At 41.8% G+C, this 20,484-nt stretch overlaps 1 protein-coding gene across 1 annotated transcript in view; it reads left to right on the top strand.

Annotated features, from left to right (window-relative positions):
- Positions 1–20,484, top strand: part of LOC126248505 (protein purity of essence) — a 446,891-nt gene that overhangs the window by 412,249 nt on the left and 14,158 nt on the right. Inside the window, 6 exon segments of the mRNA XM_049949542.1 lie at positions 682–918; positions 1,382–1,614; positions 5,652–5,813; positions 6,908–7,066; positions 7,375–7,699; positions 15,849–16,008. Coding sequence (XP_049805499.1) covers positions 682–918; positions 1,382–1,614; positions 5,652–5,813; positions 6,908–7,066; positions 7,375–7,699; positions 15,849–16,008 — 1,276 coding nt within the window.

Raw genomic sequence — 20,484 nt, 5'->3', positions numbered from 1 at the left:
CTCCTTCTCATCTCCCATTCTGCCCCCCCTCCTCCTATCCCCCTTCTCTCTCCCTTTTGTCCCCTTTTTCCCCCTTCCTCCCAGTCTTCCCCTTCCCCTTCGCCTCCACCTCCCCTTCCCCGCCACCTCCCCTTTCCCTCCTCTGCCCCGTTTCGCATGCCACCCGTTTCCCACTTCTGTCCTATATTCCCTATTGCTCCCTTTTCCCCTTCCCACTATATCCACCTTTGTACCCATCCCCCTCTTCTCACCCCTTACCCCTTTTCTCATCCCTACTCCATCTCCTTCCTTCTCTCCCTTCCCCCTTCTCTCTCTCCTTCCTACTCTCCCTTCCCCCTTCTCTCTCTCCTTCCTACCTACTTCCTCCTTCATTGTCATCTTACTGTTCACCCACATTATCCCTATTTCCCTACTCCTCTCTTAAACCCCCCCCCCCCCCAAACCAACTGTTCTACAGCTCCTCTTCACTATGTCCTATGGGCCCTCTCCCCTGTTCTACATTCCCCCTGTCCTACAGCTCCTCTCTCTCCTGTCCTTCTGTCTGTCTCCCCTCCCCGGCTCAAACTTTCCCCACTCCTGTCTTCTCTGCCCCCACTTCTCTCCTAATCTGCCCCACACCCTCATTCCCAACTCTAACTTCTGTTTCAGTTTGTGGATTTTTTTTTTTTTTGTGTGTTTCAGCTGGCAGTTTCAGCAGAGTGTGTACCAATCATCCATCAGCTCGAACAAATGTCATCAGATGAACATGTAGGTTCCTTGGCTGAAAACTTACTGGAAGCTCTGCGTCAGCATCCGGAAGTGGCTTCCCGCATTGAAGAGGTTCGAGAGTATACCCGTGCAGAGAAAAAACGTCTTGCAATGGCTATGCGGGAGAAACAACTAGGAGCACTCGGAATGAGAAGCAATGAAAAAGGACAGGTTTGAAGCTTATAAATTTAAAACGTTAAACAATTTTATGTATTTAAGTGTCACTGGTTTCAACCAGTCCATGAAATTTCTTGGATGAAGTTACGGCATCGGTGGTTGGAAGATCTTTTGTTGAATATGTTTGTAATAGTCTTTTAATATATGAGCTGATTCTAATTTGTTAGACAACTTTTTGTAAAAAAACATGAGGTGGAATGTTTTATTTTGTTTTTAATGTAGTCATTATATTCATGTAACATGCTTGTTCTAGTATAGACTTCATGCAGACAAGTGAACTTTGGAGATAACTTCATTTACATTTGTAATGGCTAGTGACATGATCAGCTGATTTTAGAAATGCTTCCTCGAAAATTTATATACAAAGTATAGAAAATGTAAGAGAGAAATTTGGAGCAAGTAGATAGAATATAGTATAAATATTTATGAATGGTTCTTTCTTCTGTTTTTCATATAGGTTACATCTAAGAGCCCTCATCTGATGGAGGATCTTGGTGAAGAAACAGGTCTTGTGTGTGTTATATGCCGTGAAGGTTATAAGTTTCAGCCCAAGAAGGTCTTAGGTATTTACACGTTTAGCAAACGATGTAATGTTGAAGAATTTGAACCAAAGCACAGGAGAAGTTTAGGGTATACTACAGTGACTCATTTCAATGTAGTTCATGTTGATTGTCATATGGCAGCAGTTAGGTAAAAAACTTATTATTATTATCATTATTATTAGTGTAGTTATTAGTTGTAATATTATTGTATTTATTAGTTGTAATATTATGTAGTAGCACATTCTATAAGTATTTGGTTTCACTTAGCTCAAGAGAGAGGACTTTAATTGACATTATGTCATCACTATTAGTGGAAACACATTGAACACATTCATACTATGAAAATTATTTATGAAAGTGATGAACTGATAATATGCTTAACTTCTCTTTATGCTTTTGTCTTTTCCTTTCATTCTCCTCTCACCACCACCACCACTACGGACAGCACTTCTGCAAGAAAAGTGAAGAATGAATCAGTACTTGATATGTGGCTGTGTAATATAGACTGAAAGTTTTAATAAAAAAACGTAGTAGTCTTAGTCAGATCTGTGGAAGTGGGAGAAGTTGGGTGCAGTTTTCATACACTAGGTATTCTAACATTTTATTTCACAAGTAGATGCCAGTCCACAATTTTAAGTGTAATGGGAAAGATCTGTGTCATCTGTCCTATGCATGTTGCTTGCACAGGAAGAATAATCAGAGTTTTGACAGTATACATTTATTCAACATTTCCCCCTTACCTTAAATGCATTTATATTGTCATTGTTGCAGTTCCTGTAATCCATTCAAATGAAATCACATGACAGACAATCAAACCAGTTCTCAACAGAATGTTTTGACACCGTCAATGTAATCACAATGGTAACTTTTTGCCGCTTCAGGTGTCTCTTCAGCTTAGGAAACTGAAGCTAGTTCAGAGGCACCAGGCCAGGTGGATTGAGGAAGGGGGAGACAATGGTGAACAGGTTGGAAAAAATGTGGCTTTGATTTAATTTCACAACTTGGGGAAAATGTGGTGGTGTATTGTCATTCAACAAAAGAATTCCTTTGGTAAAATTGCCAAGGCATTTCATCATATTTGCCCAAATCAGCTGGTTAAGAAAGCTGATGTAATACTCTCTGTTTATATTATGGCCCTTAGCTAGATAGACCAACAGAATACTATCTTTGTCCCAGGAAAATGGTACTGTTCGTTTTTTGACAGATTTCTCGGTGTTGAAGTTCTTCAGTCATAAGAACACATTATGCCACCATTACTTTGACTGTTCCTCGATTTGGGGATCATTAATGTAGGACCAGCTGTAATTCTCAGTCTCTAGCCTAGCCAAAAAGTCCATTAAATATCAGACTGGTCCAAAATAACTCGATGTCCCAACATTTGCTGTCTTCTAAATGTTAAAACATTTTGGCACTCACATCACTGAAAGCTTTCTCATGTCAAAGAAATTGTTAAAAATGAAACCAACCCAACTCCTGGTAGATGTCCAGCATTTTGGATATCTTTTTAATACATCTTCACTGTTCTTCAAGAATCCACATATGGACAATAGAGATTGTTGCTTGGTCTATTGATGATGTGGGCTGCCCACTATGTTGTTCACCTTCTGCAGTGGAATGCACAGGTTGAAACAAGACCCTCAAGTTTTGGCATTACTGTGTGAAGGACACCTCTCTAAGTTTTTATGGCTTCTTAGAGTTGGTATTATTTCCTGGCTCTGTCTGGACAAACAAAATCTTCCTGGCACTCTGTTACTCCGAAGACATATAACTTCCAGAATGAGATTTTCACTCTGCAGCGGAGTGTATACTGATATGAAACTTCCTGGCAGATTAAAAGTGTGTGCCGGACCGAGACTTGAACTCGGGACCTTTGCCTTTAGCAGGAAAGTGCTCTACCAACTGAGCTACCCAAGCACGACTCTCACCCCGTCCTCACAGCTTTACTTCTGCCAGTACCTCGTCTGGCAGAGCACTTGCCCGCAAAAAGCAAAGGTCCTGAGTTCGAGTCTCAGTCCGGCACACAGTGTTAATCTGCCAAGAAGTTTCGACATATAACTTCCTTGTGCCTCTGCCATCTCATGTTTTACTCAAAATTAAAAATACTGTTAAGAATTGGACATGTGGTATTTGAGTAGTTAAATAACACAATTTCATAGTATATCAAAATTATATTTCAGTTAAAACTTCAAGGGAACAAAACAGGAACTTCTTGGCCTCCTTTTGGAATAGCACCAATGATTGTTCATAGAAATGTCAATTTGGCATATAGTCTCCTTGGGATACACGTGTGTGTGTGTGTGTGTGTGTGTGTGTGTGTGTGTGTGTGTGTTTAGTTCATGTAGTGTATCTCTGCATGAATTAGGTTATATGTACCGGAACATAATGTAAGATCATTGTGAAAATGCAAAGAAGAATATCTAATACATCCTGTACTAGTCCTTTTCATATTATAATAGCAATAAGAAATCATCACTGTGTGTGATAAATTTTGCAAAAATCTGACAGACACCACATTGCAGATGCCTGTTTTGTGTGGCAGTGCTACACATTGATGTACCAACATATCACACTGTGTCCACCAGAGTTCACACTCAGATGTTTTCTTTCGTAGTCATCACAGACTATCTAAAAGGACAAAAAGATTTTAAGTTAAACATCTTTAGTGACATACTTTGCAGCTACATTTCATTGCTGCTTCAGGTCATATTGCCGAAACATATTTCACATAGTGGAATTTGGTCACATTCAAGTTGTAAACTTGGTAAAGGGCCTGTTTTATACAATATTTGTGTTCAGTTTCTTCTTTTGCGTATCCCTTTTCATTGAAGCTGCTTCAAGTAATTTTTGATTGAAACTGGTAAGTATAATTTGTTCTTAAAGTTATGTATGAATACATGCTTTTGCGGCGATAACCGTTGGTAAAACGTTCTTGGGTTTCAAGCCGCGTCAGGTGGTTTACTGCCCACAAGCTTTCAGCAGAGATCTCCTTTGCCATTGTCAAGTGGATGACTGTCATGTGGTTGTCATTGCCGTGCTTATATAGCCGCGCCCTTACTCATGATGTCGCTCGTGACGTTGTTTGTGACGTCACTGGTGCTCGGTACCGCACCATATATGGTAATGTTTTGGTCACATGACCGCCGGGCCCACTTCAACTCCCTCAACACCGGATCCCACGCTGTACTCAGGTGCAGCTAAGTACAGCGTGGGATCCGGTGATGAAGGAGTTGAAACAGGCCCGGCGGTCGCATGTCCAAAACATTCCCATATGTGGTGTGGCACCGAGCACCAGTGACGTCACGAGCGACGGCGCAGCTATATAAGCATGGCAGTGACAACGACATGACAGTCATCCAATTGACAATGGCAGAGGGGATCTCTGCTGAAAGCTCGTGGGCAGTAAACCACTTGACATGGCTTTAACCCCGAGAATGTTTTGTTAATGTTCTTAAAGTTGTCAGTAGTGTCATTTTAAGTGTAATGATGTGCATTTGGTGTCAGAATGTTTGTATTTCATGAGATGATCTCCGTAGAGTTCAGTTAGAAAATCATAAATAATGGCCCATTTATTTGTGTACACAGTTTCAATATCTATAGGACATGCCTGCAACCATCAGCATGACTATTAAATCTGGAACTTATGGAAAACTATAAATCTAATAGTAACTGTGTTCAGTCTTAACTGGATTGGTGGGGAGTCAAATATAGGTGGGGAGAGCCAATGCCTGCTCTCTGACCTATGTACTGACTTGATTCATATACTGTTACTTCTCTTTAAATTATTTTTCAGCTCTGGCATCAATATTGCTTTCAATGCCTACATTTTACCATTCTTACATAATTTCATTTTTTGGATGAAATCACACTCCCTTGACCAAGGGAGAGATGAACTCATTGTTTACTCCCTTAAACTCCTAATCAACCAACTATAAATGTTACACAGATATATAAAATAACAAAATGGGATTTATATAACAGCATAAAAGTAGTTCATGAGATTTCTCCAGTCCCTCCCTTCTCTACCCCCCTCTCCCTCTCTTCACGCCACCCTCCCTCCCTCTCTTCACGCCACCCTCCCTCCCTCCCAGTCCCATTTCAGCAGTGTTTCATCAGAAGTTTAGCTACATCAGTGCTTTAACTACCTCCCGTTATCTTCCTCATTGAGTGTTCATCTCAATGTTACAGATTGGCTCGTACTAGAGATGAATGGGATTCAGCTGCATTGCAGAATGCCAACACAAGATGCAATGGATTGTTACCAGTTTGGGGCCCACATGTCCCAGAATCAGCTTTCGCAAGTTGCCTGGCGCGTCACAATACGTATCTTCAGGAAGGCACTGGACACAGGTTAGGTTCTTTGAACATAAAGAAAATGATGCTCGTTGTGATAAATGTTATTTCATGTGAACATTCATTGATCCTTGGCTGTAATTTTTTTCATTTAACCGCATAACTCTAAGAAAACATGGCAAAAGGATTGTCAGTGCAGGAATTTAGCCAGTGATATAAAGAGCTTTCTGTTGAATGATGCACAACTACAGTAACTTAAGAATTTTCTTATCCTCCTCAGTGTATATGCATTTAATTCGTGTTTGTGCAGTTTTTGTATTACGTATTAAATGAAAATGTGTTTCAGTTTGTTCCACGTCAGTGAGGAACTTTTAACTTGGAATCTTCACAAATTAACATAAGCATGTCCATTTTTGTAGTTTTCCTTTTTAAAGTTCTGTGATTGTACATTTTTTTTCCCATCTCTGAAGATGACAATTTTTAAAAAATGGGTTACATAATAACTTGCGTATTGATTTTAAAAATAAATTCCTTGCCAAAAACAAAAGACACTAAAATAAAACTTATTCAGTTTCAAACTACGATGGGCAAGTAATTGAAGTTGAACACCTGAAGTTTCTGAGATTTGAATTAAACAGGGCATTTTCTTGGGAATTGCGCATTACAGAGTTTCACCAGAAACTGAACATTGTTACTTTTTTTTCTCAAAATAACCTCAACAGTTATCTAAACAGTGAACAAAAGCTTGTCTGTAATGCTAATTTTCATTTACTGTAGATTAATGGTGTTAAATTTGTAGGTCCCCACTGAATAACTTCAAATCAAAAACAATTTGTTGTAGCAGTTAGTTTTTGAAGTTTTGTTCATTAACTGTGGCTCATTTTGCAACATTTTTGGTTGATGTCTAAAATAAATGTTAATAATAGAACAGAAAGCAGCATACCTGTGACTTTTAATCCTAAACTGGGAAAGTAAAACACATTCCCCTTATTCTTTGTAAGACTTGGAGCTATTAGTGTTTCTCATAATTTTTTGTTTTTACTTCTGTGTAATTGGGCTGGAGTGTGTTCATGGATAACTGTGCAGCAACTTTTTTTTTATAACTGTGCAGAAATTGATTTTTGGTAACTTTGTTGTTTCATCGTCAACAGGGACATAACATACCGATCAACAGTGCACGACTTGAAATTGCTACTTCTGCGCTTTGCCCAGGAGAAGAGTTTCCATGAAGATACAGGTGGTGGTGGTCCACAGTCCAACATGTTTCTTGTGCCATATTTGTTGCATATGGCACTGTATATATTCACTACGTAAGTATTGTTACTGTAACACTGATTTTTCCTTGCCCAACTGATTTGTTGTATGCTTTTCTGTTTGGTCTTCCTCGTAAGTGTGTACTTAAATCGCGAGTTTTTAATGATAAATCAGTCCACTTTAGTCACAATACTGCACTCAGTATTTTGGTACTGTATGTAGTTGGAATAAAATCATGAAAAACAGCAATGCCCCAATGTAAATACTAAACACCTTGTGCATTACTGTGCAATTGAAATTATTCATTTTGTGTGTGTTTTGAGTGAGTACTTAGTTTCTAAAATATAGTTTTCTGTCTTTATAGAACACGTTCATGGGCACGTGAGGAAGAAGAAATGATTAGTTATCTTTCCAACCCACATGGCTGGATAAAAGACTGTTACATTGCAGAAGGTCCATTATATAAGTGTGTCATGTACTTACTACTTCATTCACCTGCCCGGTGGAAGGAGGATCGCTTCCGTCACCTTAACAGGCTCATAGTTTTGGCTCAAGCTCGTGCAACACAACCCAGTGGTCCAGGGCCAGAAAATCGACTGCTGGATCTGGAAGTCAAAGACTACTCAGTGTACAAACCTTATGTTGTCTTCTTTGGTCTTGTTGATGGCATATACAAATACATTTTGAAGGTTAGTAACAAAACTCACTGTTGTAAGAAATGTTTATATACACGGGGTGAGTCAGGAGGAAAGATACATGCTTTGAAACGCGATAGTATTAGTGATTCTGAATAAAAAAACTTATCGACATATGCCCTATTGTGATTGGTTTCCGAGATAGAACACATTTAGTATCACTTTTGTATGATTGTCTTTAATAACTTGAAAATCACACACTCCAACAAAAACGTGTCTCAGTACACAATTAAAGTAAATTAAATTTGCAGCAAAAAAGGTCCTATTTATTTTTTGTCTAGGACTAACAGTTTGCACGAAGAGATCGCGAGAATATTGGAAACCTTGTGCGACGCGTGAGCACTGTAGCTTAAGTACATTTTGTAGGCCAGTATGGTGTAGTTTTCTGTACCAAAATGTTTTTCTCAACTTCCTCTATATTACTGTGGTACATTGTAAATAATGACAATGAATAATACAGAAAATAAATAGAAATGTACATTAAAAGTGTTCTATCTCGGAAGCCATTCGGAATAGGGTATATGTCCGCATCAAGTTTTTTGTTCAGAATCACTAATGCTATCTCCTGTCAAAACACGTACCTTTCCTTCTTACTCACCCTGTATATGTATGTCTGTGTGGGAGGAGGGGGGGGGGGGGAGAGAGAGAGAGAGAGAGATATGTGATTTGTGTATTAGTATTTCAGTAAATTTGTAGTGAATAGGTGTAGCTTGAAAGAACAGTGTATGCAGTTAAAAATAAGAATAATAATAAAAAAGTTTTTTGGTTGCAGTGTCTTGACCTGCAAAAAACTTAATATATTTCCATAAATTTTACACTCTCTTCCTTTTTGTATGGTTGTATTGTCAATGTACTCTTCCACTGTCATTCGTGCATTTGTATATTAAATTCCATGACCAGTATATTGAGCACTGTCTTAAAAATACTATACAATACCAGTTCACAGCAGATCTGTAATTCAGACTGCACTTTTGTGAATATCAGGCATATCACCTGCTCATAAAACTATTTTAGGACTAGAACTTTGTTATCAATAACACATACAAGAAAGAGGGGTATAATTACTTCAGGGAAGCTTTATTTAATGTTGATAGTTTCAGATCATAAACTACTTGCAGATTTAAGAATCTCTTGGTGGAAGCCCCCTGACTACACAGGGATCGCACTGCTGATGCCTGAGCTGCTACCTCCCCACGTATGCCGAGGAGTAGATGCCTATCCCTCTGGGGCATCGGGACTCCCAGCAAAGGCCATCCTGCCAGGTGGTCTTTGCTGTGGCTGGGTGGCGCCCTTGGGGAGAGCCCCTGGTCGGAGTGGGTGGCATCGGGGCGGATGACCCGCAGTGAAGCGTGGTACATCATCTCTCGACCAAGCCTCAGTTTTTTGTGGAGCATTTAGAGGACAAATTCAGGGAGGTGGAGGGCTTGTCCAAAATGCGCTCTGGTTCAGTACTCATCAAAACAGCATCCTCTGCCCAGTCACGGAGGTTGCTCAATTGTGACAAGTTGGGGGATGTTTCAATTAGCATCATGCCGCATAAGAGTCTCAACATGGTCCAGGGTATTATATTCCACAGGGATCTTCTTCTGCAGTCTGACAATGAACTACGTGCCAACCTAGAACGACGAGGTGTTCACTTCGTCCGGCGCGTCCATTGGGGTCCGAGGGATAATCAGGTAGCCACCGGTGCCTTCATCTTGGCCTTCGAAGGTGATGTTTTACCTGACAAGGTCAAGGTGATGGTTTACCGTTGTGATGTGAAGCCATATATCACTCCTCCGATGCGGTGTTTTAAATGCTGGAAGTTCGGGCACATGTCATCTCGCTGTACTTCCGGAATCACATGTCGAGATTGTGGACGTCCTTCGCATCCCAATACTCCATGTGCTCCGCCTCCCATCTGTGTTAACTGCGGAAAACATCATTCCCCCTGCTCACCGGACTGTCGGATCTTCCAGAAGGAAAGGAAGATAATGGAATATAAGACCCTCGACCGCCAGACCTACACCGAGGCAAGGCGGAAATATGAGCAGCTACATCCTGTGCCCATGACATCTACCTATGCCGCTGCTGCAACACCAGTTCGAACCTCTACCGTGTCGTCACCTACAGTTCGATGGTGATGTCTTGTAGCATGTCCTGGCTGCGCTGATAGCCCAATTGCCGCTACCTTTCTTGTTACTGGGCGACTTCAACGCCCATAACCCTCTGTGGGGTAGGTCGGTGGCGACAGGTCGAGGCGCCACCATTGAGCAAGTATTGGCACAGCTCGATCTTTCGCTTTTAAATGATGGTTCCTTCACACACTTCAGCGTGGAGCATGGCACGTACTCTGCCATCGACCTTTCCATCTGCAGCCCTCGCTTCGCACCATCTATCTATCCAATGGAGAGTGCATGACGACCTGTGTGGTAGTGACCACTTTCCGATCTTTCTGTCTGCCACAGCGACACTCTTCTAGGCGCCCTAGCAGATGGGCTGTGAATAAGGCTGACTGGGACTTGTTCTCCTCCACTGCCGCTATTGAGCCTCTCTCTAATGATGACATTGATGCGGTGGTTCAATCGTCACCACCGGCATCGTTACTGCCGCCAAATCGGCCATTCCCCGTTCTTCTGGGTCCCCTCGGCAGCGGACTGTGCCTTGGTGGTCGCCTGAGTTCGCTGAAGCGATTAAAGATCGCCGGCGGGCGCTACAGCGACATCCATCCATAGACCACCTTATCGCCTTCAAACAGCTGCGTGCGCGAGCCCGCATCCTTATCCGCCAAAGCAGCAGGAATGCTGGGAGCGGTATGTGTCCACCATTGGCCTCCATGTCTCTCCCTCACAGGTCTGGGCCAAGATCCGACGCCTCTACGGCTATCGGACCCCTGTCAGCGTCCTTGCGCTCTCACTGAATGGAGCAGTTTGTACAGACTCTGACGAAATAGCCAACAGCTTGGCAGAGCATTTTGCTCTTATTTCCGCTTTTTCCAATTACTCGCTGGCCTTCCGCTCCATTAAAGAGCGGATGGAACGTCGGAGCCTTTCTTTTCGCACCTACCATTCTGAATCCTACAATGCTCCATTCAGTGAGTGGGAATTTCACAGTGCCCTTGCCGCTTGTCCTGATACCGCTCCTGGGCCAGATGGCATCCACTGTCAGATGCTGAAACGCCTTTCAGTGGACTGCCAGCGACGGCTCCTCGACCTTTACAACCGTATTTGGGTCGAGGGTGCGTTTCCGTCGCAATGGCGGGAAAGTATTGTTATCCCCATTCTGAAACCTGGGAAGAACCCTTTGGAGGTGGACAGCTACTGTCCCATTAGCCTCACCAACATTCTTTGCAAGTTGCTGGAACGGATGGTGAGCCGGCGCTTGACTTGGGTACTGGAGTCTCGGGGCCTTCTGGCTCCATCTCAGGGTGGGTTCCGTAAAGGCCGCTCTGCCGCCGACAATCTGGTGAGCCTGGAGTCGGCCATCCGTACTGTCTTTGCCCGCCGTCAGCACCTGGTCGCTGTCTTTTTCGAGATGCGGAAGGCGTACGATACGACATGGCGTCATCACATCCTTTCTACACTTCATGGATGGGGTCTTCGGAGCCCTCTGCCGATCTTTATCCGCAATTTTCTGTCGTATCGTCCCTTCCGCGTGCTAGTCGCGGCCTCATATAGTTCCTCCCACATCCAGGAGAACGGTGTGCCACAGGGTTCTGTTTTAAGTGTCTGCCTGTTTTTAATAGCCATTAACGGGCTCGCTGCGGCTGTGGGCAATTCTGTCTCCGCTTCCCTGTATGCTGACGACTTCTGCCTTTACTACAGCTCTATTGGCATTGCAGCTGCTGAACGTCAGCTACAGGGCGCAAGGCGCAGTCTTGGGCTGTAGCGCATGGTTTTCAGTTTTTGGCTGCCAAGACCCGCGTTATGCATTTCTGCCAGCGCCGAACGGTCCATTCAGAGCCGCGGCTTTATCTTGACAACGAACTTCTTGTTGTGGTGGAGACCCACAGGTTTTTGGGTGTCGTTTTTGCTGCCCGGTTGACTTGGCTGCCTCATATTCGGCAGCTTAAACAGGCGTGTTGGCGGCATCTAAATGCTCTGAGATGCTTGAGCCACACCCGCTGGGGCGCCGACCGATCTACCCTGTTACGGCTCTACCAGGCGTTAATCCAGTCTCGTCTGGATTATGGGAGCCTGACTTATGGCTCAGCATCCCCATCTGTGTTGCGCGTGCTGGAGCCAATCCTCCACAGCGGGATATGCCTTGCCACTGGTGCCTTCCGGACCACCCCTGTGGACAGCATACTTGTGGAGGCAGGTGTCCCTCCACTGCGGTTATGACGCCAACAATATCTGGCTGCTTTTGCTGCCCATGTTTTTAGCTTGCCCGGGCATCCAAATTATCGTGTCCTGTTCCCGCAGTCAGTTGTCCATCTGCCAGAACGTCGGCCACGGTCGGGTTCTCCGATCGCCGTACGTGTCAAAGTGATTCTCTCTGGGCTTGGGTTTTTCCCTGTTCCACCTCCTTTCCGGGCACCTCTGCGTACACCCCCGTGGTGTGTGCCTCGCCCTTGCCTTTGGCTCGATTTGGCACAGGGCCCGAAGGACTCAGTCCCTCCTGAGGCCTTCCGCCACCACTTTCATTCAATCCTCGCAACGTATCAGGGTTCTGGCATTGTTTACACTGACGGCTCGATGGTTGCTGGTCGTGTCGGTTATGCGCCAACTCGAGGGGAACATTCCGAACAACGTTCCTTGCCGGCTGGCTGCAGCGTTTAAACTGCTGAGCTGGTCGCCATCTTTCGAGCCCTAGAGTATATCCGCTCCTGCTCAGGTGAGTCCTTCGTTATCTGTAGCGATTCCCTGAGCGGTTTACGAGCTCTCGACCAGTGTTTTCCTCGTTCTCGTCTGGTGATGGCTATCCACGAGTCCCTGCATACTCTTGCGTGTTGCGGCCGCTCTGTGGTCTTCGTGTGGACCCCAGGCCATGTTGGGATACCCGGCAATGAGAATGTTGACCGCCTGCCAAAAGAGGCGACCAGTACACCATCTCTGGACATTGGCCTCCCAGAGACAGATTTGCGAGCGTTCCTACGCAGCAAAATTCTGGACCTTTGGGACACTGAATGGCGCGCCCTGCCTTCACAAAACAAACTTCGGGCCGTCAAGGAGGCTACCGGTGTGTGGAGCTCCTCCTTGCGGGTCTCTCGCAAGGAGTCTGTTGTCCTCTGCCGGCTGCGCATTGGGCACACATGGATGACGCACGGCCACCTATTGCGACGTGGGGACCCACCTTTATGTCGCTGCGGCTCCGTTTTGACGGTGGTCCACATTTTATTGGACTGTCCACTTTTAGCTGTGCTCAGGCAGTCATTCGCACTGCCTGACACGCTCCCTGCCCTTTTAACTGAACTCTGCTATGGCTGACTTAGTTTTACGTTTTATTCGAGCAGGGGGTTTTTATCATTTAATCTGAGTTTTTCTGTTTTATTTTATTGTTTTGTGTTGATTCTGTCCTTTGGCCTATGATTTTAAACTGACTTTTTAATGTGTTTCTAAGTGGTTGGTTTTTCCTTTTTTATTTCTATGGTCGGCCAACCACCGTCACACTCTGTGTGATTTTAGTTCGTTTTGTCTGGTCTTTGTCTAAGTTTCTCTTGTTCTGTGTCGTCTGTGCTCTATTCTGTTAATCGTTTTTATTCTCTGTGGGTGTTTTTAGTATTTGGAAAAAGGGACCGATGACCGTCGCAGTCTGGTCCCTTTAATCCCACAAACCAACCAACCAACCAACCCCAGTAGTTACAGTTTTATAGATATTCCTTTTCCATGGCATTCGCAAGTCTCTAAATGTAGTTATGAAGCTATCAACACTTCTCAAGATCTGTACAACAGTGATTATCAGGCATTCCATTTTTTCGATTTTAAATTTAGTGTCCTGTAGTCCGCAAGCCCTTCAACCTATAGCTTATGACATCTGCTGCACACTGATAGTCACTAAGCAACTGTTTAGCTTGTATTTTCTATTGAAAGTGATGCAGTAGATCACGGATTGTGGGCTACAAATGCCAATTACTGCAGTTTTGAATTATGACGAGTTCATAAGTTTTATGCTGTATCTAAATCTTTATACTTAATTCTGAGGCTTCCAAAATGTGTATTAATTACTTTAAGACTATTTTTTGTGTGTTGGATCACATTAGGTTCTGCCAAACTGTTCAACTGACTCGGCATGCTTGTCTGGTTTCTTAAATTTGTCTGATTATTAAAATTTTCATGTGTGTTTGGTTTATACTGTTCCACAGCAGTACAGTTATTGGCTGCCTCTCATAGCTCCTGTATTTAATTTACTAGCCTTTTTTTCCACATGGTTATTGATGGTGCACTCCCCAATTTGTAAGGACCTGTCGGTTGGTTGGTTTTGGGGAAGGGGACCAAACAGCCAGGTCATCGGTGGCACTGGATTAGGGAGGGATGAGGAAGGAAGTCATCCATGCCCTTTCAAAGGAACCATCCTGACATTTTCCTGAAGCAATTTAGGGAAATAACGGAAAACCAAAATCAGGGTGGCCAGACGCAGGTTTGAACCATTGTCCTCCCAAATGCGTCTCCAGTGTGCGTGTGCTAACCACTGCACCACATCACACAACGGCTTTTGTATGTAAGCTGCTTAGGCTGAACAAGTGCTGCATTAGGAAGATAAGTATGTATGCTTTTAAGATTGTCATTAGTTTACAGCTTTTTCTCCAGCAAACTGCCATATCAGATCACGTCCATGTGGAATATTTACAATAATGACTTTTGTGAGAATTCACTTCCCAAGGCTGTTTTGTAATGAGCTTATAGCTTAATTGCTCGATTTCTTGGAACCTCATTTGAACCTCTGTTATGGCCATTTAGTTGATAAAACACTTACATTGTCTTGCTTGCCAGGCTTCACAAGTTTGGCAAATGGTGCTGCCAACTTGAATGTAGCTTACAACTATAAACCATCTTGAATTTGCACTATGGTTTGTACATTAGCTGTCACATCAAGAGCTATGAATTCTGTTGCCAATTTTATCTTTTGTGTACTTATTTCTGGTGTTTGATTTAAAGCATTTGATGTTAGCAACTGTGTTTTGGCAGCACATTACTTTATTGATATAGTTTTCTTACCTTCTTGGCAGTGACTGTCTGTTGGTAGCCTCAAGTCTAGACTGGAATATTTTGCTTTCAAAGCATATACTTTTATTTTTTTGTAATATGTCTATGTCTCTGCGAAGCTTTGTTATTTTGTCTTTGTTTAAGATTTTGTTTCTAAAACTTTGTTCACGTACTTCCACAATATACACATCACATGTCCACATACAGTCATCAGTTATAAATTTCACACTTCCTTTTTATCAGTATTTATAGTTACTACACTGAACTCTTGTTAGGACCTTTTTGTCGTGTGTTTTTAATTTCACTTTTATCATTGCTGTTTCTTAGTAAAACTTTATCCAGTGTCATTTTGACAACTTAAAACAATACTTTCTTGATAGTTTATTATCTTTTAATATTAAATTTCTCTGTTAAAAATATGTAATTCAGTGTTCCTGCCATATTAATCAAAACATGCTCTTCTCTGTTAAAAGAGGACCCTACAGATATCAAATTATTTTTTCCCTTATAAAATAGCTACTGCCCTTCATTTTATCAATACTATTTGTAGATTTATCTTCAGTCAGATGTTATATTCATGAACTTAAGCACCATTAAAGTGTTAAAGCACCAGTTCCAGCATGGGGTGGTACACTGGCCCCAAATTGAATCTACCCAGTGGATTAACGATGAAGGTCGGTGTGCTGCTCAGCCTGGATGTGGTTTTTAGGGGGTTTCCTACATACGACTAGGTGTGTAATTCGCACTCTTTCACAAGAATAACACTACATGCAGACAGTTGGGGTGCACATATCCCTTCCCAGGGGGGTAACAGTGTGACAACAGGAAGTGCATGCAGCCACCCCTTAAATTAACCATGCCAAATCTGTCCATAACTCTGCTGGCCCTGCTCTGATCTAGGACAAAAGCACAAGAAAAAGCTGATGTTTTGCAACATGCAAAAAACTAAATACTATTACTTTCATTGTTTTGTATAAAGTTAATGAAATTCAGTGATATTGTGTAATGATGTGTTGCAGAATTTGGCAGTGTCCTATGAGAAACTGTGGCCGTCGACTCTCTCAACATTTTTGCGACATAACGATGAGTTGTTATTGAAGATGTCAGAAAAAATGTTCGCCTTTTACACAGAGGACCTCTTACCATGCGCTTCATTTGAAGAAGCGTTTGATGTGTTAGGTAAGTATGTTTTTTCATTTACTTTTCTTGGTCTACCAATGAACTTTGTGATGAAAATGCTAAGATTTTTTTATTCTGATCCCATATCAAATGAAGTAATTCTTCGTGAAGAGAAAATGATAATGAAAACTCTGATGATGAGAATGATGTCCGTAAAGAAAGTACTTTGTGTGTATCCTTCCTGCAAATGAGGGATACTATTTGAAGTTACAAATATACAATGATATTTATGGACCTCACGGTATTGCAGGCTGTTATAGTTACTATGTACAAGAGATCAGAGGGCAAGAACAATGAATGCACTGAACATCTCTGAAGTGCATTAAATAGGGGTCTTTGAGAGAAGACAGGATGTGTGCACTCCATTTTCATAAATCTTTTGTGTTATTCTTGCTTCAGTTTGGATGCTCAGTGTGCAAATAGGTATGAGCTACATATCCCAAAACCAACAACATTTTCCACCCTTATGTGATTAAGCTGGTCACAGATACATGTAGGACAATTTAATAGACATCGTTTGTGATGAGGCCCCGGACATGCCATTTACCATGCAAAAGCAGATAGTGCATTGGGCATACAGGCTCTTTTATTTTAGAATTTCTGTCATTCCAAATGGTATCATTCCTTACCATGAAATCAATTTTCTTGTCCTCAGGGGGTTCACGTCTCGACTACATTATTGATGAACAAAAGGGATCCCAAGTCACTGTTCCATTACTAACCTTTGCACACGGGAAGTGTAACCTCTGACTGTCCAATGTATTCCTCCCTTTAGAAGGCTAGCTAGTAGTAATGGCTGTGTAAGAGTGTGAGGACCCCAAGGCCACAAGCTGGAGGATGGCCAAATGCCACCAGTCTATTACCATTAATTTGGGGCATCTTTCAGTGACAACCTGTGGGAATGAATGTGTGACTGCCCTGGTTGCAATGAAAGTGCAAACCTCAATTTGAAAAATGAAAGAAAAAAAATTGTCATCAGAATGTTTGTTGATAAGATGGAACACTTTTGAGGCAAAACGATCACTAGTAGGCAACCTCTGGGGAACCTGACATGGCCCTGCATCAATGGACTTTGTACTCACCAGCTGTTTGTTGGAATATTCCCTTAGAGATAGTAACAGAACATACCCCATAATACAAAACATGTTTGTTATGATAAAAATGGAGGATCATTTGATAAAGTATTACTGTTACATAAATCCATTAAGCAACTAGGAAATAATGATCTTTTTGTTGAGACAATAGCAGTACAGAAAGTAATAAAGTTAATAAAAATCAAGAAAACTGGAAAGTACGCATTCATGGTTTAGCTGCACTTAACACGTAATTCAAATAAAGGGGTTGCAACGTTCTAAGATATGATGAATATAGACGCAATAGAAAGAATGGGAACCAGAAGAGGATCCCGGGGATGCAATGTAAAAAAAGGTTGATGACATGCTGAGTGACTTAAGCCAGCTTAATTCAAGTAGAAAGATGTAATTCTGGCACCAAGATCAGCATATGCAAATAAACGTACAATGCTGCATTTGAGGAAAAAATCCACACTCAGTTCTAAAATTATTCATGCAACTAAAGAGATGAATCACTAGTGGCTGGAACTAGTTTATACCAAGGACAGTGCAACGATCTTTACTAAAGAAGAGGAACGTTGCACCAATAGGAGAACCATGGACTACAAATGTATAGTGAAAGCCGTAAGGCTGTGGGGGTATGAACTTAGAAGCACCAGTAACGGAACGACCTACTCATATTGCTCCTCTCTCTCTCTCTCTCTCTCTCTCTCTCTCTGTCTCTCTCTCTCTCTCGCTCTCGCTCATTGCAGAGTTATCACGATGATGAAAGAAGGAGATACAGAAATCTATTGGAAAGATGGCACCGATAATTTTAGCAGAACTTACATGGAGAAATTGTAAGTTCTACTGTGGACAAAACTGGTCCATGTCCAAAAGAGAGATATTTTAGGCTGCCTGAATCTCCTGTACCATGGAGTTAAAATTTTTATGGGAATAATGACATAGGAACAATGACATCATTGATGAATGTATGGATGATGGCACCATTGTGTTTATCAGTGACTTAAATCACACACACCACTTGACTAGGTGGTGTATCAGTTCATACTTCACCCTTAGTAACATTGCGCAGTGTCCGCTTACTCCCTCATAATCACATTGATAGTGAAATCCCAAAGAAATCTCTGCCATTTATTCTCCTTGTATACATTAACGGACACAGTGTGCTTTGAGACTCTTCCAGCACCTGCCCCCGAGGTTGAGTTTTAGAAGATCTGCTTCAATTATAAGAACTTCATTTTCTAACTGTGGATAAAATAATGGATTTCAGCACAGCATTGGTGTTGTTCCAAACACAATCATATTTGCTCTCATGCCCTTGCAGATAATGCTTCATGGGAACTAGGAAGTGACTTCTTGTCCAGCGACTCACAGCCAGGAAGCTTCAAGAGAGGAAAAGAGAGAAATTTCCGAATGACAGCAGCAGAAATAGATGCTTAGTGAGCCTAACAGTGGCATTGTCCAGGAATGGGCAGACCATATTACAGAAGTAACCCACAAAGCCATTGATGGGTCCATTCAGAAATTTGCGTTTTGTTTTAGGGGACAACCTGTTCTGTGGTGGTATAGCAGTTACAATATTCATTAAGGAACAGACAGCTAATGCTATGAAGATCCAGAAGCAGTCCATTCATAGAAAATATGACAATGTTTCAGTTAGCCAGAGCTAAAGTTCGAAAGGTGTTTAAGGAAGATCTCTGGGACATTATAAATATACCCAGTCACAACTGCATTGAATAATGAAATCCTAGTGTCCAGTCCAACAGATGTGTGGCACAACACTTCATCCATATCACCAGCTTAGTCACAAATTTGATCTGCATCATGACACTATAAACAGGGAGAGACTAAATTTTTGTGTTGGACATCACACAGGTGGACACTCAACAGCAAAAAGACTTGGCCACTGTAAACAAAATTGTAGGAAAATCAGGTGAATTTAGCAGGATAAATCTGTGCCACTCCTGAAAGCAAGTTGACAATCACAGAGTAGCCAAACATATCATACAGTGTTGCCAGTTTTAATAGCCACAGGAGTAGTATGTTTATGCTGCCTATGGTTTCCTTGAGCAGGCTTGAAAGTGCAGAATGTATCTTGCCTCTCAAAGATGCGTTTGGCAGTTGACAAAAGTCAGAAATATCACCAGTGTTAACCAATGACTTTTACTCCCATTTCTGAAACTAGGCTTACGGGCTAGGATGTAGATACTAAAATCACTCAGGTGCACTGACTGCAAGCTGAAAATCCCAAATCAATAGCTGTAACAATTATTATTGTTTTTCTTTCTCAAGGATGCTGAAAACTGAAAAGTCAATCACTGGTTGTAGTGTAAGAATTATATACACTTAACACATCTTATGATCATTATAGACTTTAAAAAGATATTTCATGAAAACAGTTTTATGGGCACTACCCCAAAACAGAGGGACGCAAAACCAATAACAGAGCATTCATTGCAAAATGCAAACATCAACAATGAAATTCTGCAAGCTACTTATAATAAAAAGCCTCATATCATACAAGTTAACTGTGCAAAGGAACTATGCTCAATATTTGCAATTACTGAAAAAGTGCGGTGCAAAAGCTTACAGAAATTGAAACAGTAAGTGTATGAGTAAAAAGGAATGCAGTATGCTGACTCCACAATCTTTTAATATGTCATTCTAAAGTAAAACTGTCAGTAATCTATAATAAACAGAACAATGCAAAGTAACTTCTGACCATAATGATTACAAAGCAATCATTGTTGATGGTACTTTCTTAAAAGCAAAAACATCCATATTAACAAACTGTTCAGTTTGCAGTAGGCTTATAATAGAAAGAGACAGAAATAGCAATAAGAAGTTTATCTAGTTGAGAGTAGAGCTCATTACCAATGTAGTGCCTTGCAGCCTGTCCAATTTTTTATTAGGTTATTGCCTGACAGGTCGATATTAACCTCTCTAGGCCATCGCAGTATTTATGTGAGAATCATCAAGGAGCAATTATTAGAGCAAACTGCTATATTAACTAGCAATTAGTGAAATAAGTTAGCGATCACTGTCTGAGCTCAACATTTGCATTTTTCAGCATGTCCCAAAACAGTCATAAAGTCTGTAGACTACTTTGTGGTTAGTAATGCCTAGAGCACATTTACTTGTCTGCAGAAGCAGCCCACCAGCTATTTTTTAACTGAAAGAATTGTACAGACAACTAGTGCAAAATCAGAACGACCAATATACAGAAAACTTAGTAATCTCACAGATGACACTAGCGCAGACAAACATGAAAAAGTCATTGGAAAATGTAACAGAAATATACATCTTTTTAACTCCCAATGAGCATCCTGCAATGTCGTCAGAAATTTTGCCTAAACTCAGAAGCAGGTCAAACAAAATAACATGGTTTATTCTCAGTGCA

This window comes from Schistocerca nitens, chromosome 3, assembly GCF_023898315.1.
Source record: "Schistocerca nitens isolate TAMUIC-IGC-003100 chromosome 3, iqSchNite1.1, whole genome shotgun sequence".
In the NCBI taxonomy this organism is placed as follows: domain Eukaryota; kingdom Metazoa; phylum Arthropoda; class Insecta; order Orthoptera; family Acrididae; genus Schistocerca; species Schistocerca nitens.
The sequence above is the reverse complement of the archived record's forward strand: the minus strand, read 5'-3'. Positions and strand labels throughout refer to the sequence as shown.